A 16,667-nucleotide genomic window follows, 5' to 3' on the forward strand; every position below is an offset into this window, starting at 1 on the left:
GGCCGTAATGGGAATATTCCTCAATCTAGTTCCAAAGGTAAGGTGTGTGTATACATCTCTATGTGTATAATAATAATAATAATCATAATAATCATATACATCTCTATGCGTATAATAATAATAATAATAATAATAGCATTTTAAGCGTATGTGTAGAGAAACAGCATGGCTTAGTGGAAAGAGCACGGGCCATAATGGGAATATTCCTCAATCTAGTTCCAAAGGTAAGGTGTGTGTATACATCTCTATGTGTATAATAATAACAATAATAATAATAATAATAATAATAATAATAATAAACATCTCTATGCGTATAATAATAATAATAATAATAATAGCATTTATTAAGCGTATGTGTAGAGAAGCAGCGTGGCTTAGTGGAAAGAGCACAGGCCGTAATGGGAATATTCCTCAATCTAGTTCCAAAGGTAAGGTGTGTGTATACATCTCTATGCGTATAATAATAATAATGATAGCATTTATTAAGCGCTTACTATGTGCAATGCACTGTTCTAAGCGCTGGGGAGGTTACAAGGTGTTGAGGTTGTCCCACGGGGTGGGGGGCTCACAGTCTTCATCCCCATTTTACAGATGAGGGAACTGAGGCCCAGAGAAGTGAAGTGACTCGCCCAAAGTCACCCAGCTGGCAGTTGGCGGAGCTGGGATTTGAACCCATGACCTCTGACTCCAAAGCCCGGGCTCTTTCCACTGAGCCACGCTGCTCCTCTGTATGTGCGTGTATATGTATAAGCGTATATGTAGAGAAGCAGCGTGGCTCAGTGGAAAGAGCACGGGCCCGGGAATCAGAGGACCCCGCTCTGCCAGTTGCTTGCCGTATGACCTTGGGCAAGTTGCTTAACTTCTCCGTGCCTCAGTTTCCTCAACTGTAAAAGGTGGATTCAGTACCTATACTTAAGACTGCGAGCCCCGTGAGGTACAGGGTATTCATTCATTCAATTGTATTTATTGAGCGCTTACTGTGTGCAGAGGGTGAGGAGTGAGGTGAATAAGTGAACTAATAATAATAATAATGATGGTATTTGTTAAGTGCTTACTATGTGCAAAGCACTGTTCTCTGCACTGGGGGGATACAAGGTGATCAGGTTGTCCCACACGGGGCTCACACTTTTAATCCCCATTTTACAGATGCGGTAACTGAGGCACAGAGAAGTGAATTCATTCATTCATTCCTTCAATTGTATTTATTGAGTGCTTACTGTGTGCAGAGCGCTGTACTAAGTGCTTGGAAAGTCCAAGTTGGCAACATCTAGAGACGGTCCCTACCCGACAGTGGGCTCACAGTCTAGAAGGGGGAGACAGAACAAAATGAAACGTATTAACAAAATAAAATAAATAGAATAAATATGCACAAATAAAATAAATGAGTAATAAATTCATAAAAAATTGTGAATTGACTTGCCCAAAGTCACGCAGCTGACAAGTGGCGGAAATAAATATGCACAAATAAAATAGAGTAATAAATTCATTCAAATTGTGAATTGACTTGCCCAAAGTCACGCAGCTGCCAAGTGGCGGAGGCAGAATTAGAACCCACAGCCTCTGACTCCCGAGCCCAGGCTCTTTCCGCTGAGCCCCGCTGCTGCTCTGGCCACGAGCCCTTAGAACAGTGTGTGACACATAGGAAGCGCTTAACAAGTACCATAAAACAAACAGTATATGTATATGCGCATGTGGGTGTTTAGAGGAAGTGGAATTATTCACTTCTTTATTATGAGAGAAGCGTACCTCACTCCATTTATAATAATAATTAATAATAATAATAATAATGGAATTTATTAAGCGCTTACTATGTGCAAAGCACTGTTCTAAGCGCCGAATAATAACAGCCTGAATCTGACTGGTTTGGATTAATGCACAGTGAGGCGCACTGCCGTAACAATCCTACGTTATTTGGAGAAGCAGCGGGGCTCAGTGAAAAGAGCCCGGGCTTGGGAGCCAGAGGTCGTGGGTTCTAATCCCGCCACTGATCAGCTGGGTGACTTTGGGCAAGTCGCTTCACTTCTCTGTGCCTCGGTTCCCTCATCCGTAAAATGGGGATGAAGACTGTGAGCCCCACGGGGGACAAACCTGATGACCTGGTATCCACCCCAGCGCTTAGAATAGTGCTTGGCACATAGTTAGTGCTTAACAAATACCGTCATTATTATTATTATTATTATTATTATTAAGCATTCACTAAGTTCCCTGAACTGTGCCAAGCCCCGAGATAGCTAGCATACGATCAGGAGCGTGTTCAATAGGGTAATGGTGGTATATTAAGCACTTATTACGTGCCTAACATTGCGCTGAGCGCTGGGGTACAATCCGGTCAGCCTCTACACAGTCGGAACTCCCCGTCTAAATGGGAGGGAGACTAGGTATCGAATCCCCATTTTACAGCTGAGGAAACTGAGACCCAGAGAAGCCAAGTAACTAGCCCAAGGACCCACAGCAGGGAAGCGGCAGAGTTGGGATTAGACCCCAGGTCCTCAAGATCCCCAAGGCCCGGGCTCTTTCCACGCGACCACACGGGAAGGTGGGAAGGTCATTCTTAAGGCGGTAATAATAATAATTATAATAATTGTGGCATTATTTGCTATTTTCTTCTCGGTAGGGGGTGGGGGAGGGATTGAGGGCTGGCACCCCGCGACGGATTTGCGCTCCACGGCTCTCGTCGTCGCAGCTTTTTTCCAGGCACCCAACGTAACTCTCTTTCCGCTTCTTCTGCCCCCTTCAACTGGGCGACTCCAGACGCGGCCTCAACCCACTCAGGACACGGAGATTGTTCGATTTCGATGGCCGGCCTCTCTCCCTTGGCCTCTCCGACCAATCTCCTCCAACAGACCGAGGACCAAATCCCTTCCAACCTAGAAGGGCCCTTTGTGAACTTGCTGCCTCCCCTGCTGCAGGAAGACTACCTCCTAAGCCTCGGAGAGGAGGAGGGCATCAGCGACCTCTTCGACGCTTACGATTTGGAAAAGCTTCCCTTAGTGGAGGACTTCATGTGCAGTTGATCGTGGTGCCGTTCGTCCCCCTCCCTCTCCGTCTCAACCGTTGTTATTTTTTTAATCATGAAAAGAGTACACCGCCCCCCCCCCCCGGCCCGGCACCTCTTCCCACCCTCTCCCTCCGAGCACAGTATCATGAAGTAAACCAGAAACGTCTCCACAAAGCTGACGTTGGAAAGGAAAAGTTTTCCAAGCAGATGTCCGCGGGTTCCCTGGAGAAACCCTCACTCTGCCCCGGGCTCCGAAATCTGGCGAAATGGTTCGGCGAACGAGCAAGAAGGTTTGACGCGCCTTCTTCCTCTTCTTTCTGCCGTTTGACTCGCTGGGCCAGGTGGAGAAGGATTGGGGCATCCGCTGTCCTTGCCCGCGGATCTTCTGATAGCATTTAGCCGTGCCTTGTCCAGAGAAAACGTGTTTTTTGGGGTGGTTTCGTTTGTCGGTTTTTCTTTGACTCTGCCGAATGGGAAATAGAACCGCGGTAGAAGCGCGAAAGGGATTTCTTCCGCTCTCTCTCGGGACGTCGAAATTCCCATCCGAAATCAGTCTGCGCTAGGTAGCGGGCAGCTCGGGGGGAGGTGAGAAGTAACTTTTGGATGAAGCAGGGGTTCAGCGTTGCAGATAGAGAGACGCCAAGCCACGTTTTTCTTGGCCGTCGTGGATTCGAAAGCGTCGCTCCCCTAATCCAACCGCCGTTTCTCTTGACGTTCCCGTCTAAAATTCCCCCGGTTCTTCCCGCTGGCAGTAGGGTACTGCTCTCGTCAGCATTCCCCGCCACCGACCTCCTAGGTGAAGAGAGGGGCAAGAGAGGATTTTGGCAAATGCCCGTTTGAGCGACTAAAGAGTTTGGCGTTCTTCAAGTTTACCTTTTTCGTTTGATCATCTAGACGGTTCTCGTAGCATCGATCGCCACGGCGATCGAGTTTTTTTCCTCGGAAGCCATTTTCGCCCATTCGGCTCCGTGGGCGGCGGTTGGCAACCGTGTTGTGTGGAGTTTCCGAACTCACGATCCCAGGACCTCGGGCCGGGGGGGGGACCTCTGGCGTCCCGTCATCCGGGCCTCGTGGAATGGGAAGACGGAGCCGGGAAGATATTAAGACGGGTCGTTTTCCGATCTTACCGGCGCGCTCGGTCCGCTCCGAGGGGGCACCCGGATGGCCGAGGCAGGGGTTTTATTTCGAGGAAGGATTCGGTCCGTCGGTGTCTCGGGCCCGGGATCTCCTTTAGGTCTCTCCCGCCCCGCAGGAGATTAGCGTGAGGAGAGGGAGGGCTTCAGGAAGAAAGACGCCGTCACCCAAGGGTGACGGTCGTCGTCGCCCTAGAAACGAGGAGGAGCAATAATACAAGTCCTTAAGGGGAGTTAAGGGAGGTGAGCCTTAAGTTAAATCGGGGCCTGGTGGTCCTCAGGGAAAGGTGTCCAAATAGTAGGCCGTCCCGAGAGTTGAGAATCGGAAAGCACGATGCCTGCCCTTAGAGGGGGGACCCGAGTGACGCCTCGGAGCTTGGAGTCGTCCCCCCGATTATCAGCCCGAGGGATTCGACCCAGGCGATCCGACGCCCCGTCCACCCGAAGCACGCGGTGGCCGAGGACGGTGGCTCGCCCCCGAAGTCGGCCCATCCGCCAGAACCGGGGAGAAACCCCCCCCAAAAAAAGATGATTACATTGGAAACCGTCTCCTTTTTTTCCTCCCAAAACAGCTCTAGCGGGGCGGCGACGGGCTTCCCGAAGGCCGAGGGGGCCGGCCGGGCCGCTCGGTGAAACCAGCACTTAAAAAACGTTTTGCGTACGTGTGAATGGGTGTGTGTCTCGAAAGGGGGGGGAAGGATTAAAAAAAAGAAACAAAGCAAAGGTGCACAGTTGGACTTTCTGCCCCCCCGTTGCGCTTTGGGTTTGTCGGGTGCGGAGGTACTAAACGGAGAGTTGGAAAAGGGTGGGTGGGTGGGAGACTTTGCGTTAAGTGCCTACAAGAAACGCACTGTGGGTTTTTTTCCCGTCTGGGAAGCGATTTATGCCAAGCATTTTTCCGTAGACCGTCTTTATCTCCTCCGGCTCAGCTGCCTCCGCTTCCCGCTTCGGATCCCTCTCTTCGCCGGCGACCCAGAGCTGACGATTTCCCAAAGTTATCAAGAGCATTGCCTGACTGAATTGTGTTTTTTTTTTTTCCTCTCTTTTCATCCCTTTGGTAAAATAATACCCTATTTATTGTTTCGAAAGCGAGAAGGGAGCCGGATGAGTCTTAAAAAGTACTTGAGTTTTGGGGCGCGAGGGCTCCGTCTGCATCAGTCGTGTTGCTTTTACGCCGGCGTCCGACACACAAAGTGAGTTCGTACTACAGTATTTTGCATTTACTTCGAGTACTAGGTATGCGGCTTGGCTGATACCGTGGAATTGCTGCTATTAAGCTCACCGAGAACCGGCTCAGAGACCTTAATGTACAAAGTCCGATGGAGTGAGCCTGTCGCCGTGAAATTGTATAAAAGGACGGCGTGTTACGAGCTGTCAAACAGTGTTACGTGTGCGTGTGTGTTAATCTGTACAAACGTGTGCATAGTTTATTCAGCGACGGCTCTATTTAAGTTGACACACAGTCTCCTCTTTTAGTCACCCAGCCGTTTTTTTTTTTTGTACAATACTAGGAATTAATTTGTAAACACTGCCGGGATATTTTCTAGCTGGTTTGTAATTTTTTTGTAAGAGCGTGGTTCCTTTTTTAGGCCGTGTAGATCTGTAAATATTACGGTATTTAAAGCCGTTGCCTCGGGGGAAGACGGAAATCCGGAGGAAGAGCCCACCGAGGCCGGCGTTGGGAGAGAAAACGGACATGGGAGGATTTGGTTTAGCGGATGCTGTCGGGTTGGGGATTTCTTTTTTTTCCCAGGGGTTAGCGTTGAGCGTTTGTACAGAGTTAAATATTTCTCCCCGAGGAGGGAGTAGGGAAAATACTAACCGGTTTAGCTTTGTGTTGTGTGCTAGTAAAAAAAAAAAAAAGGAAAAACCTTGTAAAATAATGTAAAAAAAAAAAAAGTTTTATGATGGATTTTTGTAAATAGGTTTGTTAACAGGGTGACCTGTCCTCTAGCTGTGATCTTACCACTTCAGATGGATGTAATTTGAATAAATTTTGTATGGTAAAGAATCAATAAACAAAAGAGATTTTTTTTTTAAAGAGTTGCGCCTTCCGAATGTATTTTTCTATGAATTATTATTATGAATTAGTATATCATCTATGAAGTGCCATAGATTATATGTTGTGATTTTGAGGTTTGAAAAATCGATTGCTATAACCCTTAATTTCTTAGTTGTTCTAGCACTGGAAACTCTGTTTCTCTTTAGTTTTGAGACATAATGTTGCAGGGTTTTAAACTCTGTTTCTCTTTAGTTTTGAGACATAATGTTGCAGGGTTTTAGGAGTTGGCCTGAATTAACATCTTCTCTGCAAATTGTTTCATTTTTTTTAACGAAGTTGGTTTTAGGGGTTAGTCTGAATTAACATCTCTGCAAATTGTTTCATTTTTTTTTTTTAACAAAGTTGGTTTTAGGAGTTAGTCTGAGTTAACATCTTCTCTGCAAATTGTTTCATTTTTTACAAAGTTGGTTTTAGGAGTTAGTCTGAATTAACATCTTCTCTGCAAATTGTTTCATTTTTTACAAAGTTGGTTTTAGGGGTTAGTCTGAATTAACATCTTCTCAGCAAATTGTTTCATTTTTTACAAAGTTGGTTTTAGGAATTAGTCTGAATTAACATCTCTGCAAATTGTTTCATTTTTTACAAAGTTGGTTTTAGGAGTTAGTCTGAATTAACATCATCTCTGCAAATTGTTTCATTTTTTTTTTAACGAAGTTGGTTTTAGGAGTTAGTCTGAATTAACATCTCTGCAAATTTTCTTTTTTTTTTTTTTAACAAAGTTGGTTCTAGGAGTTGGCCTGAATTAACATCTTCTCTGCAAATTGTTTCATTTTTTTTTTAACAAAGTTGGTTTTAGGAGTTGCCTGAATTAACACCTTCTCTGCAAATTGTTTCATTTTTTTTTTAAACAAAGTTTAGTCCCCCCCACAAAAACAAATTTCTTTAAAACATGATCTGCCACTGCTGTGAAATGAAACTGGTTTTATGGATTAACATAAGTTCTTAATATTTTCATTGCCAAAGTAGGCTTTAGTAGTTAGTAATGTTTTGATCACGTTCTTGATGTGGAACTCTGTATTAAGTGCCTGGGAACTACAGAATGAAGTGACATCTAATCCCGGCTCCACCACTTATCCCCTGTGTGACCTTGGACAAGTCACTTCACTTCTCTGTGCCTCAGTTACCTCATCTGTAAAATGGGGATGAAGACTGTGGTCCCTTCGTGGGAGAACCTGATTACTTTGCATCTACCCTGGCGCTTAGAACAGTGCTTGGCACATAGTAAGCTCTTAACAAATACCATCATTATTATTATATTATCACACTATATTATACATTATATTCACAGCATATCGATAATATATTAATATCATTACCGACCAGACGGTGAGCCCACTGTTGGATAGGGACCGTCTCTATAAGTTGCCAACCTGTACTTCCCAAGCGCTTAGTACAGTGCTCTGCATACAGTAAGTGCTCAATAAATATGAATGAATGAATGACTAATAATTAGATAATATTATATAATTGCATATGCTATTATATAGTACGTATCATACAGATTTTATTTATATATTACATATCATTTATATATTATACATTATTTATACTATATATTATATATATGTGTACCCAAGTGCTGGGGGGTGGTGATGATAATTATTATATGTTCTTATACTAATCATAATTATATATAATTTTATATTCTATGCATTATATATATGGTGGTTATATATCATTATTGTTGTAATGAATAATTATTATGTTATATATGATATATAACAATATATATAATAATAGTTATTACCACCACCCCGCGGCAGTGGGGAACATACCCCTAACTGTGATTTATTTTAATGCCTCTTCTCTTGCTCCATTGTCAAATCCTAGGGAGCGGGGATCCTGCTTACTTCCTCTCCCAAGTGCTTAGTACAGTGCTCGCTGCATAATAAGCTCTCAAATGCCATAAAATAAAAAATCCAGTCAATCAGGCCCATCTATCTCCCAAGCGCTTAGTACAGCGCTCGCTGCATAATAAGCTCTCAAATGCCATAAAATAAAAAATCCAGTCAATCAGGCCCATCTATCTCCCAAGTGCTTAGTACAGTGCTCGCTGCATAATAATCACTCAAATGCTTATTATAAAAATAAAATAAAAATCCAATCAATTAGGCTTATCAAGATCCTGAAGGGATGAAGACGTCTGACCCCTTGTGGCTGAACTCTCTGTGAAATAAAGACTTAATGAAGATGTCTTTTATTAATTATTATTATTAATTACTATTATTATTATGGTATTGAGTGCTTACTATCTGCCAAACACTGTGCTAAGCGCTGGGGTAGTAGATACAGGGTAATCAGGTTTTTAACCAAGAGAATTGTCAGGAACAAAGCCAGACTCCCGTGTGACCTTGGGTAATAATAATAATAATGATAATAATGATGGCATTTATTAGGCGCTTACTATGTGCAAAGCACTGTTCTAAGTGCTAGGGTGGCTACAAGGTTGTCCTAGGGTGATCAGGTTGTCCCATGTGGGGCTCACAGTCTTCATCCTCATTTTTTAATAATATAATGATGGGATTTGTCAAGCGCTTACTATGTGCTAAGCGCTGGGGAGGCTACAAGGTGATGAGGTTGTCCCATGTGGGGCTCACAGTCTTCATCCTCATTTTATAATAATATAATGATGGGGTTTGTCAAGCGCTTACTATGTGCTAAGCGCTGGGGAGGTTACAAGGTGATGAGGTTGCCCCACAGGCGGCCCAGTCTTCACCCTCATTTTCCAGATGAGGGAACTGAGGCCCAGAGAAGTGAAGTGACTTGCCCAAAGCCTCACAGCTGACAAGTGGCAGAGTCGGGATTTGAACCCATGACCTCTGACTCCAAAGCCCGGGCTCTTGCCACTGAGCCACGGGTAAGTCACTTCACTTTTCTGGGCCTCAGTTATCTCATCTGTAAAATGGGGAATAAGACTGTGAGCCCCACATAGGACAACCTGATCACCCTGTATTCCCCCCCCCCAGTGCTTAGAACAGTGCTTGGCACATAGTGCTTAACAAATACCAAAATTTTATTAGTATTATTAAATGCCATATTTATTATATTTATTATTTATTATGATTATAAAGGGGATGAAGATTGTGAACATGTTAAGTGCTTAACAAATACCAAAATTATTAGTATTATTATTAAAGGCCATATTTATTTATTAATTACATTTACTACTTATTTATTATTATGATTATAAAGGGATGAAGATTGCGAACATAGTAAGTGCTTAACAAATACCAAAAGTGTTGGTATTATTAAATGCCACATTTTTTAATTATTATTCTATTTATTATTATGATTATAAAGGGGATGAAGATTGCGAACATAGTAAGCACTTAACAAATACCAAAATTATTAGTATTATTATTAAACACCATATTCATTAATTATATTTGTCATTCATTTATTAGTATGATTATAAAGGGGATGAAGATTGCTAACATACTAAGTGCTTAACAAATACCAAAATTATTAGTATTATCATTAAATGCCATATTCATTATTAATCATTATTATATTTATTATTTATTTATTATTATGACTATAAAGGGTATGACGATTGCGAGCATAGTAATAGCTTAACAAGTACCAAAATTAGTAGTAGTATTAAATGCTATATTCATTATTAATTATCATATTTATTATTTATTTATTATTATTCTAAAGGGGATGAAGATTGCAAACGTAGTAAGCGCTTAACAAATACCAAAATTATTAGTATCATTATTAAATGCCATATTAATCATTATCATTATATTATTTATGTATTATGATTATAAAGGGGATGAAGATTGCGAACATAGTAAGTGCTTAACATACCAAAATTATTAGTATCATTATTAAATGCCATATTAACCATTATCATTATATTTATTATTTATTTATTATTATGATTATCAAGGGGATGAAGATTGCGAACATAGTAAGTGCTTAACATACCAAAATTATCAATATCATTATTAAATGCCATATTAATCATCACTATAGTTATTTATTTATTATTATGATTATAAAGGGGATGAAGATTGCGAACATAGTAAGCGCTTAACAAATATCATCATCATCATTATTATTATTATTTCCCTACAACGCGGCCAAGAAACTCCCAGGGCGTGGGAAGAAGGGCCGCGCGCGCATGCGCAGTTGCCCCCCGCCTCGGGAGCCCGGCGCGCATGCTCAGAAGATGCCCTTTCGCCTGGGGAGTTCGTGCGCATGCTCAGTCGGCGCCCCTGCGCGTCGGGAGCCTGGCGCGCATGCTCAGTCGACGCCCGTCCGCGTTGCGATCTTGGCGCGCATGCTCAGTCGACGCCACTCCGCGTCGGGAGCCTGGCGCGCATGCTCAGTCGGCGCCCCTTCGCCGCGGGAGCCCGGCGCGCATGCCCAGACGGGCCCCCCCCCCCCCCACGAGGACGGCGACGTGCGTGCGTTCGTCGGTGCGTGCGTGCGTGCGTGCCCCGGAAGTGTCATGGCGGCGCCCATGTGCCGCGGCGGGCGGGTAAGGACGGTTGGGCCGGGCGCGCTGTAGCAGAAGCGCGCTGTAGGCGAAGCGCGCGCTGTAGCCGCCTGCCCCTCTCCCTGCGGCGCTCAGCACAGTGCTCCGCGCCGGGCGCTCAGTAAGTAACCCCCGCCGGCCTGAACGTGCAGGGGGCGCCCCCCAGCGGCCAGCCCAAGCCACCCACCGGCCGGGGCGCTCAGTACAGCGCCCAGTCCCAGCCTGCCCTCCCCAGCGCTTAGTACAGTGTCCTGCACATACTGAGCGCTCCAGAAATGCGATCGATTAGCGGTCAATAATGATAATTAATATTAATAAGTATTAATAACATTGATTATTAAGAATAATCAATAATATTAATCAACTCATTATCCCCAGCGATCGTAATCATTTTGAATCATTACAATAATTCATAATAATAAAATAGAATGATTTATAATGAGTAGTGTGGCGCTTAGTACAGTGCCCTGCACATGCTGAGCGCTCCAGAAACGCGATCGATTAGCGATCAATAATGATAATTGATTTTATAAATAAGTATTAATAATATTGATTATTAATAATCAATAATATTGACTAACTCGTTGTCCCCAATGATCATAATTATTTTGAATCATTACAGTAATGATCATAATTATTTTGAATCATTACAATAACTCATAATAATAAAATAGAATGATTTATAATTAGTAGTGTGGCGCTTAGTACAGTGCCCTGCACATACTGAGCGCTCCAGAAACGCGATCGATTAGCGATCCATAACGATAATTAATATCAATAAGTATTCATAACATTGATTATTAATAATAATCAATCATATCAACTAACTCATTACCCCCAGTGATCATAATACTTTGAATCATTACAATAATTCATAATAGTAAAATAGAATGATTTATAATGAGTAGTGTGGCGCTTAGTACAGTGCCCTGCACATACTGAGCGCTCCAGAAACGCGATCGATTAGCGATCAATAATGATAATTACTATCATTAAGTATTAATAATATTGATTATTAATAATAATCAATCATATTAACTAACTCATTACCCCCAGTGATCCTAATTATTTTGAATCATTACAATAATTCATAATAATAAAATAGAATGATTTATTAGTAGTGTGGCGCTTAGTACAGTGCCCTGCACATACTGAGCGCTCCAGAAATGCGGTCGATTAGCGATCAATAATGATGATTAGTATTATTAATAAGCATTAATAATATTGATTATTAATAATGATCAATAATATTAATCAACTCATCCCCAATGATCATAATTATTTTGAATCGTTACAATAATTCATAATAATAAAATAGGGTGATTTATAATGAGTAGTGTGATGAGCGCTTACTATGCTCCAGGCACTGTTCTAAGCGTTGGAACGGGTCTCCCCCCACCCCCCCCCCCCGTGGTGGCGCTCAGTACGCAGTAGGCGCTCAATAAATGCACTAAATTGATTGGAACGGTTTTGCGCTCTCCCCAGCGCTTAGTACAGTGCTCGGCACGCACTGAGCGCCGCAGAAATGAGATCGATTAGCAACGGCAGTAATTAATAATGTCAATTAATTCATTATTCGCTATGATCATAACTATTCCGAATAATTGCAATAATTAATAATGATAAAATGTAATAATTTATAATTGATAATGATGTGATAAGCACTTACTATGTGCCAGGCACTGTTCTAAGTGTTGGAACGGGCCTCCCCCCCCCCCGTGGTGGCGCTTAGTACGCAGTAGGTGCTCAATAAAAGCAATAAATTGATTGGAACGGTTTTGCACTCTCCCAAGCGCTTAGTACAGTGCTCTGCGCATTAGGCGCTCAATAGGTATGATCGGTTGATTGGAAAGTGATAGCTCTGTTGCATTCTGCATTACTAAGCGTTTAGTACAGTGCTCAGCCCACAGTAGGCGCTCAATAAATTGATTGGAACGGGTCTGATAGCTCTGTTCTACTGGGCTCTCCCCAGCGCTTAGTACAGTGCTCTGCGCATTAGGCGCTCAATAAGTATGATCGATTGATTTGGAAAGTGATAGCTCTGTTGTATTCTGCTTTACCAAGCGTTTAGTACAGTGCTCAGCCCACAGTAGGCGCTCAATAAATTGATTGGAACGGGTCTGATAGCTCTGTTCTACTGGGCTCTCCCCAGCGCTTAGTACAGTGCTCTGCTCATTAGGTGCTCAATAAGTATGATCGATTGATTAGAAAGTTATAGCTCTGTTGTATTCTGCTTAACGAAGCGTTTAGTACAGTGCTCAGCCCACAGTAGGTGCTCAATAAATTGATTGGAACGGGTCTGATAGCTCTGTTCTACTGGGCTCTCCCCAGCGCTTAGTACAGTGCTCTGCGCATTAGGTGCTCAATAAGTATGATCGATTGATTAGAAAGTGATCGCTCTGTTGTATTCTGCTTGACCAAGCGTTTAGTACAGTGCTCAGCCTACTGTAGGTGCTCAATACATTGAGAGGAATGGTTCTGATAGCTCTGTTGTACTGGGCTCTCCCCAGCGCTTAGTACAGTGCTCTGCGCATTAGGCGCTCAATAAGTATGATCGATTGATTTGGAAAGTGATAGCTCTGTTGTATTCTGCTTTACCAAGCGTTTAGTACAGTGCTCAGCCCACAGTAGGCGCTCAATAAATTGATTGGAACGGGTCTGATAGCTCTGTTGTACTGGGCTCTCCCCAGTGCTTAGTACAGTGCCCTGCACATTAGGCGCCCAATAAGTGTGATCTATTGATTGGAAAGTGATAGCTCTGTTGTACTCTGCTTGACCAAGCGTTTAGTACAGTGCTCAGCGTACTGTAGGTGCTCAATAAATTGAGTGGAATGGTTCTGATAGCTCTGTTGTACTGGGCTCTCCCCAGCGCTTAGTACAGTGCTCTGCACACAGTCGGCGTTCAATAAATGCAATAAATTGATTGGAACGGGCCCGATAGCTCTGTTACCTGCGCTCTCCCCAGCGTTTAGTACAGTGCCCCGCCCAAAGTGAGCGCTCAGTAAGTACGATTGATGGATTGGAAAGTGTCTTATAGCTCTGTTCTACTGTGTTGTCCCCAGCGCTTAGTACAGTGCTCTGCACATTAGGTGCTCAATAAACACGATCGATTGATTGGAGTGTGTCTCCCCCCCCCGTTGTAGCACTCAGCACACAGTAGGCGCTCAATAAAGGTGATTGATTGGTACCGATCTGATGACTCTGTTTTCTTGCGCTCTTCCAAGTGCTTAGTACAGTGCTCTGCACATTAGGTGCTCAATAAAGGCGATCAATTGATTGGAATGGGTCTGATAACTGTTATACTGTTGAGCGCTTAGTACAGTGCCCTGCCCGCAGTAAGCGCTCAATAAATACAGTTGAATGAATGAAGAGGCTGTCAGCTCCTTGTAGGCGGGGAGTGTGTCTGATATATTGTGATAGTGTCCTCTCCCAAGCGCTTAGTACAGTGCCCTGCACGCAGTAAGCGCTCAATAAATACAGTTGAATGAATGAAGAGGCTGTCAGCTCCTTGTAGGCGCTGAGTGTGTCTTTTATATTGTTATATTGTCCTTTCCCAAGCGCTTAGTACAGTGCCCAGCACGCAGTAAGCGCTCAATAAATACAGTTGAATGAATGAAGAGGCTGTCAGCTCCTTGTAGGCGGGGAATGTGTCTGATATATTGTTATATTGGCCTCTCCCAAGCGCTTAGTACAGTGCCCTGCTTGCAGTAAGCGCTCAATAAATACAGTTGAATGAAGAGGCTGTCAGCTCCTTGTAGGTGGGGAGTGTGTCTGATATATTGTTATATTGTCCTCTCCCAAGCGCTTAGTACAGTGCCCTGCACGCAGTAAGCGCTCAATAAATACAGTTGAATGAACGAAGAGGCTGTCAGCTCCTTGTAGGCGGGGAATGTGTCTGATATATTGTGATAGTGTCCTCTCCCAAGCGCTTAGTACAGTGCCCTGCATGCAGTAAGCGCTCAATAAATACAGTTGAATGAATGAAGAGGCTGTCAGCTCCTTGTAGGCGGGGAGTGTGTCCGATATATTGTTATATTGTCTTCTCCCAAGCGCTTAGTACAGTGCCCTGCATGCAGTAAGCGCTCAATAAATGCAGTTGAATGAATGAAGAGGCTGTCAGCTCTTTGTAGGCGGGGAATGTGTCTGATATATTGTTATGTTGTCCTCTCCCAAGCGCTTAGTACAGTGCCCCGTACGCAGTAAGTGCTCAATAAATACAGTTGAATGAACGAAGAGGCTGTCAGCTCCTTGTAGGCGGGGAATGTGTCTGATATATTGTGATAGTGTCCTCTCCCAAGCGCTTAGTACAGTGCCCTGCTTGCAGTAAGCGCTCAATAAATACAGTTGAATGAAGAGGCTGTCAGCTCCGTGTAGGTGGGGAGTGTGTCTGATATATTGTGATAGTGTCCTCTCCCAAGCGCTTAGTACAGTGCCCTGCTTGCAGTAAGTGCTCAATAAATAGTTGAATGAATGAAGAGGCTGTCAGCTCCTTGTAGGCGGGGAATGTGTCTGATATATTGTTATATTGTCCTCTCCCAAGCGCTTAGTACAGTGCCCTGCTTGCAGTAAGCGCTCAATAAATACAGTTGAATGAAGAGGCTGTCAGCTCCTTGTAGGCGGGGAGTGTGTCTGATATATTGTTATATTGTCCTTTTCCAAGCGCTTAGTACAGTGCCCAGCACGCAGTAAGCGCTCAATAAATACAGTTGAATGAATGAAGAGGCTGTCAGCTCGTTGTGGGCAGGGTATGTGTCTGATATATTGTTGTATTATCCTCTCCCAAGTGCTTAGTACAGTGCCCAGCACGCAGTAAGCGCTCAATAAATACAGTTGAATGAATGAAGAGGCTGTCAGCTCCTTGTAGGCGCTGAGTGTGTCTTTTATATTGTCCTCTCCCAAGCGCTTAGTACAGTGTCCTGCACACATTATTCATTCATTCAGTCGTACTTATTGAGCGCTTACCGTGTGCAGAGCACTGGACTAAGCGCTTGGGAAGTCCAAGTTGGCAACGTATAGAGACGGTCCCTGCCCAACAGTGGGCTCACAGGCTAGAAGGGGGAGACGGAGAATGAAACAAAACCTATTAACAAAATAAAAGAAATAAATATGTCCAAATAAATAAATAAATAAATAGAGTAAGACGGTGAGCCCGCTTCATCCCCATTTTCCAGATGAGGGAACTGAGGCCCAGGGAAGTGACGTGACTTGCCCAAGGTCCCACAGCTGACGAAGGGGAAAAGGACTAAGCTTTTATCGTATTTTCTTTTTTGCATGTTATTTTCTTGATCTATTTTATGTGTTTTTATAAGATTTAATACATGCGATTCGCGAGATGATTTTATACGTATTATATTTTAAAATATGTTATTTCCTTTTCCTTTCTCTCCCCCCAGGGAGACCGAATTCCAGAAGACTTTAGCGTCCAAGTGCTGCAACCCAAGGTACGGATTGGATCCCGACGGATTACTGGAATCTGTCGTCCGGAGCCCCAGTCAATCGCTCGGACACAAGGGGAGGCTCAGCGGGAAGAGCCCGGGCTTGGGAGTCGGAGGTCCTGGGTTCAAATTCCGCCTCCGCCACTTGTCAGCTGGGTGACCTTGGGCAAGTCGCTTCACTTCTCTGGCCCTCAGTTCCCTCATCTGGAAAATGGGGGTGAAGACTGGGAGCCCCCCGTGGGACAACCTGATCACCTTGTATTCCCCCCCAGCGCTTAGGACAGTGCTTGGCACATAGTAAGCGCTTAACAAATACTACAATAATAATAAAATGGGGATTAAGACTGAGCCCCCCGTGGGACAACCTGATCACCTTGTATCCCTCCCCAGTGCTTAGAACAGTGCTTGGCACATAGTAAGCACTTAACAAATACTACAATAATAATAAAGTGGGGATTAAGACTGAGCCCCCCGTGGGACAACCTGATCACCTTGTATCTCCCCCCAGCGCTTAGAACAGTGCTTGGCACATAGTAAGCGCTTAACAAATACC

General features: G+C 43.8%; 2 protein-coding genes across 2 annotated transcripts in view; both read left to right on the top strand.

Annotated features, from left to right (window-relative positions):
- Positions 1-3,075, top strand: part of E2F3 (E2F transcription factor 3) — a 60,404-nt gene extending 57,329 nt beyond the window's left edge. Inside the window, exon 7 of the mRNA XM_038771401.1 lies at positions 2,752-3,075. Coding sequence (XP_038627329.1) covers positions 2,752-3,014 — 263 coding nt within the window. The 3' untranslated portion in view covers positions 3,015-3,075. The remainder of the gene's footprint in view (positions 1-2,751) is intronic.
- A 7,640-nt stretch (positions 3,076-10,715) lies between these two features.
- CDKAL1 (CDK5 regulatory subunit associated protein 1 like 1) overlaps positions 10,716-16,667 on the top strand; it is a 340,204-nt gene continuing 334,252 nt past the window's right edge. The window contains exons 1-2 of the mRNA XM_038770667.1: positions 10,716-10,800; positions 16,073-16,120. The gene's annotated coding sequence lies outside the window, so the exon portion shown is untranslated. The remainder of the gene's footprint in view (positions 10,801-16,072; positions 16,121-16,667) is intronic.

The sequence above is a fragment of the Tachyglossus aculeatus genome, chromosome X2 (assembly GCF_015852505.1).
Source record: "Tachyglossus aculeatus isolate mTacAcu1 chromosome X2, mTacAcu1.pri, whole genome shotgun sequence".
In the NCBI taxonomy this organism is placed as follows: domain Eukaryota; kingdom Metazoa; phylum Chordata; class Mammalia; order Monotremata; family Tachyglossidae; genus Tachyglossus; species Tachyglossus aculeatus.